The 11,052-nt window shown below is 44.2% G+C and overlaps 1 protein-coding gene across 1 annotated transcript in view; it reads right to left on the bottom strand.

Moving 5' to 3' along the window:
- Nucleotides 1-3,132: 3,132 nt before the first annotated feature.
- Nucleotides 3,133-11,052, bottom strand: part of MYO18B (myosin XVIIIB) — a 183,793-nt gene continuing 175,873 nt past the window's right edge. The window contains exon 41 of the mRNA XM_084648640.1: nucleotides 3,133-6,211. Coding sequence (XP_084504766.1) covers nucleotides 4,960-6,211 — 1,252 coding nt within the window. The 3' untranslated portion in view covers nucleotides 3,133-4,959. The remainder of the gene's footprint in view (nucleotides 6,212-11,052) is intronic.

Here is an 11,052-nt window from a genome sequence, read left to right as displayed (position 1 = left end):
GCAGCCATAATAAACATGTGGCAGAACTCAAAATGCAGGCAGGAAAGCTGGGTGAATACATCAGAGACAGTAAAAACCCAAAACAAACTCCTTTCAGAATGCTACCTCAATAACTCCCTCGAATGAGGTACTGCAGCCATCTCCATTGCTTCAGCCTCTGTTCTTCCTTTTGCGTCCCCAGCACCGGGGAACTCTGTGGCATCGTCCAATATGTGCAGGCATGTGTTGAAGTGGGAGCCACTTAATCTAATTCGCACTGAAAAATTGCATGAGAACCCCCTCTCCTCATAAATTTTATGCAGATGCTGAATTTCATTAGGCGAAAGTCCCAGGCAAACAGGGATCTTGACATGTTCAGTCTATTCTGTCCTGTTGTGTTTTTTTCCCAGAGAGCTATTAGCTATAAAAGCTGCCCAGAGGTTCAGGCTGGTTTGAAGGATAGGCTACACAGATTTCTCTGTTCTGAAATACACAATCTGTGATTTTTCTTTTTGTAATATATGAATGAAGAGGAGGAGGAGGAGGGGTTGAGGTTTTTTTAAATCATTTTTTCGTTTGCCTCTTTCTTTTTTTTACAGAGTGAGAACTGAAAAAAGACATGGTTCCATTTCAGAAATTGCAAAGGCTATAATGAGTGTGCAGCGTATTGTGGGGATCCATTTTGTCAGTTTTCAAGGGAAAAGGATCTTAAAAAAAAAAAGCCATGATTTCTTAATGGTATTGCACTGAGAACTCTGGAGGAATTTAATATGCCCATAAAAAACCCTTTTAATAAAGAACTCCACCAGGAACACTTTGAATACGTTTCGGCTTTGAAAGCAGGACCCTTTTTTCCGAAGGTAACATATGCACCTGATGAACTGCTCCACAGCCTGAAATCATTCTAATTGCGCAGGCCATGAGACCTACTTACCCCAACTCCCAGGGGTGTGGTAAGAGTTTCTTAATATTTGGAAAGCACTGTGAATGTGGAAAGCTCTCACTCGTAGTAATAGCAGAGTATATAATAGCCCCTACACCCTGTCCACGCTGGAGTTTAATGCTCTTCTTACTGTTGATCCTCAGCTAAACACTGAAAATTTGCACGGGTTTGAATGCGACAAAGGGACAGAGATGGTTCCTGCTCTGAGGAGCTTAAATTCTAAACAAGGAATAATAGTTACTATGAATGGAACAAGCAATGGTGCCGGGTGGCTTGGCTGCAATGTTCCTTTGGAGTCCTTGACCATTCTGGGCAGCCTGTGCAAATCCCAAGCATTGCGTTACCATGCATTTCAAATCAAATACGCATCAGTGTTTCCTTCCACTAAAGGCAAAGTGTCCAACAAGGTCCCGCTTTGAACTCCCTCACATAACCATTTTACCTGGACTGGGAATCAAGCTGTGCTCAGAAATGAGCTGGGCCAGCTGCCAAAGTCATTAAAAGCAGAATGCTAGGAAGTGAGAGCATATGATTGCTGTCCAGCTTGTGACAAAAGTAGGTGCAGCGCCATGCTGGGGGTGAGCTGGCAAGAAAAGTTTCAGCATTGCACCGTAAACTCCACACTGAGCATCCACCGGCCTTGGCCTGGAGGGGGCTAGTAGCACCTGCTTTTCACCAGGGGAACATGTCCTTGTGCATCTATGTTCTTTGCTCTAACACATGAGTTTTGCTGGCCTTTCCCTTTCACACTTTCATGTACTACTCACAAGGCTGTGTGCAGAATGGCGAAGGGGGGAGTGTATTCCTACACGCGCTGCTGTATGCTCTCCGTACTGTTATTTGTTGTTCAATCTGACTCTAATAATATTCTTACTTGATAAGTATAAAATCAGCCAGGCATTTGTTCTCCGCTAGATTGCAAGACAGAAATACATGATTCTTCTCCAGTCCACGGTGGTGACAAACTGACGTTCCCGCGAATACCTCGGGGTGCATCATGAACGGGGCTGCTCTCGCCGAGCGAGGAGCACGAGTTTGCCAAACAGAGGAATTGCCATCAAGCCACGTCAGACAAGACACAAGCCAGGATAGTCAGAGCATTCACAAAGCTTGCAGCACACAAAGCACAGGTTAAAATAAGCCCCATGGTCCACTAGACCGTACAGTTAGAGATGAGCCCATGACACTACCATGATCATGATTGAACTTCAGCCCTTACAGATGAGCTTTTTTAGAGCCATTTTGTAAGGTCAATGGCAAGTATCTCATTTAGATCATTTTTATAGGTGGAAAACCTACACAATGGATTGGTTTTGCTTCCAATAATGGGGGGGACATTAACCAGGTGTGTTAAAATTGTGTGGCAGTAATCAGAGATAATCTATGGCACTGCACAATTCTTCCATTATTTCCTTTAGAAAAATGCACCAGAACTCAGGAAAAGTTACCCTGGGCCCAGACACAGGCATGAGGAAACCCGAACATATCAGGTGTTCTCTGCTGGCAGAGAGGCGGTGCTTAGGACTGCACAAAGCCAGAAAGGAGATGGAAAAGTTTACCTAGTTTTGTGCATATTGTAAACATCTGTGTGTAACTGCTTAAATGAACCCTAATATGAAAGTTTTGCAGCCATCTGTGAGAAAGAAAATGCTTCTTGCTACAAAGGTTTAATTTAAACTAAAAATGCAGCAGAAAAGGAGTGTGAGGAATTCTAAAGGCTGAAACACTGAAAATTGCCTAAGTGCAAAATTTCTGGTGATGCCAAAAAGTATTTAGCAAATGAGTTAGAACACCCACCTAATTCAACCTTACAAGAGCCAGTCAACGTGCCAGCAGATTGAAAAAGTGTCTTAGACATTGGCAGTGAAAGACATTTTCTGAAGAGCTTCACAGTTTTGCTACAAACACCTAGTAAAATAAACCCTGGAAGTTTTGCCCTTTCCTGGGAAGCTAGAATTTTGAGTGGGATCATTAAAATGCACAGATTCAATGACAGAGCAAAAATCTATTTGAAGTAAAAGTTGCCAGAAACTTTGTTTATTAAGACTTAAGTGCAGATGATACTAAGGACCCCTGTACACACTGAGAAATGTCCCTTAAAGCTCCCCGCGGCAGCGGGCTGCACTTACGTATTGGTGAACTTTTCAATACATGCATTTTGTTTTCAGCTGCCTGTTCTCAGTGCAAGGAAAGGAAAGAAGAGAAGAGACTTAAGTCAAAGAAGCAAATATTTTATTTTGTATAAAGCAAGCAGAGGTCAGAACACAGCTTCCCATTGTAGTGCACATCGAATCTCTGTCTCTCATGTCATTGTGCTTTTGGTCAGGAAGAATAGCATGCTGCAGACAAGAAGGAGCCAATGAAAGCCACCTACGTATCTGTCTTCTAATAACCACGAAATTATGACTGCTTCAAACAAGGTCTCAACTTCTGGGAACTAAAAAATGAAAAAGATGTATGAAGAGGCATGTTCAGTGACACGGTTCATACCGTGGATTCAGGACAGAACAATTCAGCTACTGATGCCACAGTCCGTTCAGAGAGGACGACTCCCGTGTGGGCTTGGCCATACTGAGAGCCACTCCCTGGTTATTCTGCAGAGTTTCCTAATGCGAACAAACATCTGTCCTTTCTTTGCTACCTGACAGCATCGAGGGCTCATTCATTTAAGTTACGTTTCTCCTTTTGGGCACTCCTACTCTCATTACGAGCAAAGGGCATGCTTTTTCGGCTGGTTGATGTTACTGGGCTTCATAGTTTATAGATGCCACTTGCTTTATTAAAATGAAGTCTGGGGGAAAGTGGGACATCTTATTATGCAAATGCAGCTTCCCATAAAGAAATATTTTATTAAGACCTCCTCCGCTCCTGTGTTGAACAGATTTGGTCACAGCTTGACATCCAATAAGTTTGTCTAAAGGCTGCATTTTTACAAAACATTTTTCTAATCTATTTTAAACACAGTTCCGGTTATGATGCATTCATTAGAGAGTCTGCTTTCAAACCTGGAAGCATCAAAGGCAGTAAGAGAATTGCATCCAACTGGTTGTCAGAATCAAACACTGAATACAGGAGGTAAGAGTGACTAGAAGCAAAACCTACATTCTCTGGAGAGGTGTGTTTCGGGGCTCAAGCTCGTCAATGTTTTAGATTAATAAAACAAGTAAAATGGTAGAGGTGCAGTCTCAGAAACGTTCCAGAGACACTCGATGTAATAAAATGTGAGAAGAGCTAGGTGATGATATTACAGTGAATAGGTAAGGGCGAGGGGCTAGGGGAGGCTCAAAGCAGTCTGTTCAGAAGAGATTCCCTTGCTCTCCCATCATTGACAGCAGTGCAAAGGGGGTGTAAAACGCAGCTAGCTCCAAATGGTGGTGCTTCATGCCCACCGTGCACTGGTGTCAATGGGGAATTGGGCTCCCTGCAGGACACTTCCTCCTCTAGCCGGGTGCAAAGCAAAGACCAGGTTCTTAAACTGCTCACTTGGGACCAGATCCTGCTTGGTCCGTAGGCAGTGCAAGGGTCAGGAAAGGGCAAGGAGCCTCCCTTTATCCCTTGTACAGCCTGTGTCAGGGCCAAGCACAATGGCACTCCGTGTGCGCAGGGCAGCTGCATGGCCTGCTCTCTCAACACCTCGCAAATGGGGTTGCTGGGGGGAGCCTTGGTCCCTCCCTCCTGCACACTGGCCCCTGGAGCAGGAGCAGCACATGGGAGAGGGGAGGCGTATGCTGTCTTGGGGCTAGTTCTGCTCTGGCCAGAATGTAGCCCTAATTTGGTATGGAGGGACCGCCAAGGGATGATTATTCATTATGTTAACATTATTTATCAATAAAGCCAAGTAAAAAGGTAGATTCTGGTCAGAGTTTTGCTTATTAGCCAGGACTAGGCTATTCCAGACTAGAAGCCTCTGGAGAGAAGAATTTGCAGTGAAAATACTGGCAGAGCCTCTAGCTCAGGGGCACAAATAGCAAACCTGTAACAGCTGGCCTCAGTTAACCGTACAGACGGGTCGTGGTTAGAATATCAGCAAGTTTACCTTAATCTTTTCCTAGATATTTCATCATAATGCTATTTACGTCATCCTCTTTCCCTTCTGCCTCCCATCGCCTTTCATCTTTAGCACCTTCAGTAATTAGTTTTCCGACGCATCCTTCACCTTCTGGTCTTTGAATCTTTGGTCGGCTCTTGATGCTGTCAGCACTTTTAAAAGAAATGATCGAGCCAGAGGATGAAGATGAGTCAGAGAGGTTTCCAGCATCCTCTTTGGCCTTTGAAATGGTCTTTATTTCAGACAAAACAGTGCTGCCTGCCGTAGCCTGGTCTTCAAAATGAACGCTCACTGGCCTCTGGCCTTCTCTCCTGTCCTTGTCAGGTCTGGACAAACTGCTTGTTGACTGGGATTTTCGAATTGCTGGAAGGAAGTCATCAAAATCAACATTTGTTCTCCTTTCATAGTTGAGAATTGGTATTTTCCAAGTGAACGGGTCGCTTTCCTTTCCTTCAGCCATAACATCACGGAACTGCTTATTCTGAAATACCAGAGACTCTTTCCCCAGATCAGCATTGGCTGTGTCCTCTAATGATGGCTCAAGGTAACTTCTCCATGGCTTAAGTCTCGATATATTGAACGCATCTGCTCCCACAGCTGGTGAACTCAGTGTTAAGCTGGAATTATCAATATTGTGTAGGAGTGAGTCACAAGAGCCAAACTTTGATATTCTTGTGAGAGCTGGGGAGCGCGCTGGCTCTGTGTTCTCAGATGATATGCATTTTAAACTGGATGAACGCACTAGGCTAGCTCCTGCAGGCACTCCTGTACTTTCTGTACGTTCATTGACTCCAAACTTTATTGGGAATTCATCATCCTCTTTGAAAGTCCTGCATCTTCTCAGGGAGGAGGCACCAGTTGTTTGGTAGATTGGCAGGGGAGAGGTATCCTCTAATCCTAATGTTCCCTGCTCTTTCTCTGTTGCCCTTTTCCTCCTCAGCTCTTCTACATATTCAGAAAGTGCAGATGAAGAGCTTGGAAACTTCTCTTCTGCTGTAGGAGTTGACCTCCTTCTCATCACAGATGGAGATATAGCTCCTAATTTATCCATAGCTTTTTTCTGACTGTCAGTCTCCTCCTCATCCACAATTCTTCCTAATTCCCATCTTTGAGTGCCAACTACATGACTCACATCCTTGACAAAATCTGTCTCACCCATAGTTCTTCCGTATTCCCCTTTCCGAGCACTCAGTGCAGAAGCTGGTCGGTTCGTTTCTTGATCTTTGATTTCTTTGTTCATCCTAAGCAACAACGGAAAGAGATACATGTTAGTTTAAGTTACATGACTTGATGTAGCCGCAACGTCAGTCAGAAAGGCCATGTCCTGGTATCCAGAAACCTGTTCTTACCTTCTCGTCTCAACTGAACCATTGACTCTACGTAGGAATTGCTTATTGCAAGTAAATGAACTCTAGCTGTTTCATTAAATGACACTTTTGAGCATAACTGAACTCAACATAAATGTCTCTGAGTAAACTAGAGAAGCTAAAATGATTGACTCAAGGTAGATCACATCACAGACAGTGTACTGCATCAATCTGACATACCAAGACATGCCTCAAAATGGGTTGCTTTCTCAATAGATTTTAGCAATACATGGGATTTATTTGATTTCTGTCACTACCCAAAGATGATACACTGACTCTTCATGAAGCTGAATTATAGCGCACTATCCCAATGTTACTGCATGGTATGTTTCTCCAGTGCTTCCTTTGGTAGGAGGAACTAATTATGATCTCTAAGAGCAAAATAAACACCTGGCTATGGGCTGGATATGAACAGCACACACAACGGGACAAACTCCTTCCATTCGGGGGTATTTCAGGATTTGCCTTGATGAAAACAGCTTTTTAGAATGGAACATAAGCCAAAATCAAAAACCTGCTCCCAGGAAACAGGAACCTAGCTGTGATGTAAAATTAGACTCCAATGAAAGAGCAAAGCAAGTGGAGCTAGTTAACCTTTGCTTTATCGAACGTCATCTATTGCCCTTTTAAAACCAGTGCAATTTGGGGAGAATCCATTCACCAGCAAATGGAAGACTTGAGCAGCGCTGGCAGAAGGTGCCGCAGAGACCTGAGGGCAGGGATGGAGGGGGTATGGGAATTCCTTCTGCAAACAACCACAAATGCTGATTTTTAATTAAAGGAGTGATGCAGGCTCTGCTAATTAATCCCTGTCAACTGATAGCTATCGTTGTCGTAGCTATTATTAATGGGATGATGCTCTTAAAGCTTGTAGCTTTCCCTAGAAAAGGAATACAGTGTGTCTTTAGAATTCCCTACCATTCCCTTAACAAGGGCATGTTCTTTGGTAAACAGTATCAGCAAGTATTTGAATGGAACATTATTGTTGTTGACTCACTGGAGCTTTTTTTTAAGGGCAGACACATTGAGCAGGAGGAAATGCAAGAATAAGGTGCCATGCCTCATTGGGAAAGGCTATTGGCAAAGTATCAGTTCCCACTGCCAGTGGAGAGTCTCCGTGCCTTCACTAGGGATGGCAGATGCCGGCTTCTCTGAAAGGAGCAGCTCAAAAAACCAAGGCTTGACACTGACAGCCTGGCTAGCTGTGAACCAGCATTTCTGGTTAGGAGCCTATGGAAGGTGATGACGAGAGAACTCCCTGACAGGCCAGTCGCCATGACACATCTCTTTGACTCTGCGCCATTTGGGTACAGCCCTGAGTCCGAGACACCACTAGGGCGATCTCCCCTCAGTGATGAAGGAAGACCAAGTTCCTATGCAGATATTGTGTCTGCTCTTTCCTGGCTGAGTGTTCTGAGATGGCGGTACAAGGAGGGAGCTCTTACTATAATGTGGTGCTCTGCAGAGACGCACCTTGTCTCCATGCCGGTTTGATGAATTTCTGGGGCTGTTGGGAGGGTGGATGAGGAGGCTGATGAGGTGCGCATATGAGTGAACTGCCGGCAGCTCAATCCAGATAAGAATGAGATGAGGCTGGTAGGCTGGGGGAAGTTATTGGGTGACGGAGAAAGTATTTGTGCCCTATCTTTACCTGAGAGTTTGTGCCAACCCCTTGAGACTGTGTTCCCAATCTGGACAATGTTACAACACCACAGACCAGGAAAGTTTTATCCCATTTGTGCCTGGTGAGGTTATGAACCTTCCTTTTGGCTGTGGGATCTCATGGACGTGTAGGCTGTGAGGTGTGGCCTAGCCACCATTTCAAATTAGTTGTGATTTAAGAAAAGTCCTTTTTGAGCTGGTGGGTCTTTGCCTTTGCAGAACAGGCTGCAGCATAACTCCAGAAGTGCCCATGGTGCAAAACAACTACAGAAAGGCAATCAGTTTAAGAAGCACCCCACCACCACCACACACACTCCTTCCTCTCCTGTCTGCTGCAGAGAGACTGCGAAAATTGATTGCAATCATTGTTAGCCTTTGTGCCACAAAGTTCCACGTGAAATTCTTCAAAAAAGATCGCACACATTCATCTGAAGGCCTGAAAACACATCCCCCCCCATTTAATTTTAACAATATCTGAATGGGGGAGTTCGCTTTGTTTCTTGTGTGCAGCATGACTGAGATTTTGAGGAGTTATCGTATGTTTCTTCACGGTATATAATTTTGGATCAATAATATCAAGTAACAATCTATAGGGTGCTCTCCCTCAGATTCTTGCCTGTGAAACTATGAATGGAGTTTGTCAAAATGTATTTGATTGTAAAGAATTTTTTCCAGCGTTTTGAAGCTGGAGATACTGCTGTAAAGGAAGCCTAGAATTTTCTAACACAAAACTATATTTTGTACTGCATCACTGCAGTCAGACATCATCACTTAGGACCTATAATTTTCTATCATGAAAAAATGTCTTGCTTTTGAATTTGTCTAACAACAAAAAGAAGAAAATGTGTGGATAGTCGATTAGACCAGAGGAACCTAAATATAAATAAATACCCGTGTGTGATGGAAGGGCTGATGTTTTCAAAACCACTAGTGGAGTTTTACCTTGACAATAATAAACCATCCTGACTAGGGAAGCGTTCTAGTTGCTATGGTAACATTATGGTAGTGAATAATTGCAGAGACAATGCCGGGCAACTTGAGACCTGGCTCTACTGACCATAAAGTAATTTAAATTTTGAGACATGTTGATAAACTGGCACCCAAAAGCAACTGAAGAAGTCACAGGATAACGGCGCATTTGAGCTACTTTCCTTATTGCGTGACATCAATACACAAAATCAAATGGTGTGGGACGGCTGAGCCTCTGTACAACATCTGCTGCTCCGTGCAGTTGTGGGCTTCTGATTTCCCAAAGCCAGCAACGTAAGACAAGGTGCACCAAGGTTCTGCAGCAGGAGGAGGCCTGAGCAAACTGAGAAGGGAGGGGAGAGGCTCCTAAAATGGGAGCACCTGTCCAAATGCACTGGCCTCCCCACCCCTCTGATCGGTTCATGAGCATCTCGTGGTCTCACTCCACCAGCCCTTTGGGTCAATGGATAGTCTCCTATTGATGTCGGTGAGCCTTGGATTAGGCCCTAAGAACTCTCCTGACACCTGGGGCTAGCAAGTGATGGAGAGGGCTAGCCATGAGTCAGATAGAAACACAGCTCTGCTTTCACCCAGAATGGTCCCAAGCTGCTGGACTTTCCCGCACTAGACAAATTGAGCCATAAAAACTTCAATTTTACTAGCATACAATAAAATTCTGGGGCACATGTGACAAGACTATACTAGTATGCTGAGCATACTATTGCTGTAGCCCTGGCTTTCATGCAATTTTCACTTAAAGCCAATTCATGGAAGGTCCCAAACCATTCACGTCATCTCTTGGAATCATAAATTGTATCCTACAGAAAAGCTGGTGTAATCCTTCCAAGAGGATTTACATGGGAATTGCCCCTGTCCATTTCTATGATTCCAAGCAAAGTTGTAAATTGCAGCACCACTGGATTTCATCATTTAAACAGCCAGCTTTTCAGACAGCAGCTTCAATTTTCCTTCTGGTTTTCAAGGCTTAGATAAAACTGCACTACAGAGGCAAGAACCTCTAACAGCCTGTGAACATGAAAGGGTTAGAATCTGATATTCACTGCACTGTTCAACGTAGCAGACTCATTATCTTACGAAAGTGTTTGGAGTCTGAAACTTAATGAACCGCTCACTTGTTTATTGTTTTTTCCTATCTGTGATATTATAAATTCAACCAACAGGAACCATGCTGCTTTTAGACCTTGTCCAAAGAGCAGTTGTGAGAATTCTTATTTGGTTGATGTGCAACATCAGCTGCTGCTTTCCCTTTAAGGAGAAGAAATGAAATCACACCTAAGGCCCTACTTCACTTGCAATATTGTGGAAATTGTGGATTCCGCAATATTAGGCTTTCACCGCAATTTTGTCAGCAGTAATCCCGTCGTGTGTGGGGCTGAAAGTGGGAACCCCAGCCACGCTAGGGCTGAGAGCCCTTGGCCTTCGCTCTCAGCCTCAGGCAGCCGGCAGAGGAAAACCATGGAAAAGTAATAATAGACTCCACTGCGGCAAATAAAAAGGTCCGTTGTTACTTGTCTGTGATTTTCCATGGCGTGTCCGCCCCTCAGCCGCAATATTTTGCCAATCATCCTGCAATGCAAGTAGGGCCGGAAAGCAGAGACTTCGGCTGTTACTGTCTCCCAACCAGGGTCACAGGGTTTAAGGCTAGAAGGAACTGCCAGATCATCTAGTCTAGCCTCCTGCGCATCACCAGCCACCACCACCACCCAGCAATCACGTACTAAGCCTAGGAACCAAAATTAGCCCAAAGTATTACAGCCCAGATTAGATTTTTATGTGCCACAGGCAGAAAATAGGAGGGACTGAGATGCACTAGTGCTTGAGGCCTCTCTAATGGCAGGGAAATGATTAAGTGAGATAGACCCAGAGAATCCTGGCAAGGGACTTGCATCCACATGCTGCAGAGGAAAGCAAAAAAAAAAAAAAAAAACAAACCCCAAAACAAAACAAAACAAAAACAAAAATGCAAAATAAACCCCAGGGTCACTGCCAGCTGACCTGGGACAAAATTTCTTTGTGACCCCACATGTGGCAAGCCAGCCAGCCAACCACCCAAGAGAGAGAAT

This window comes from Lepidochelys olivacea (assembly GCF_965140295.1).
Source record: "Lepidochelys olivacea isolate rLepOli2 genome assembly, chromosome: 15".
Lineage (NCBI taxonomy): Eukaryota > Metazoa > Chordata > Testudines > Cheloniidae > Lepidochelys > Lepidochelys olivacea.
The sequence above is the reverse complement of the archived record's forward strand: the minus strand, read 5'-3'. Positions and strand labels throughout refer to the sequence as shown.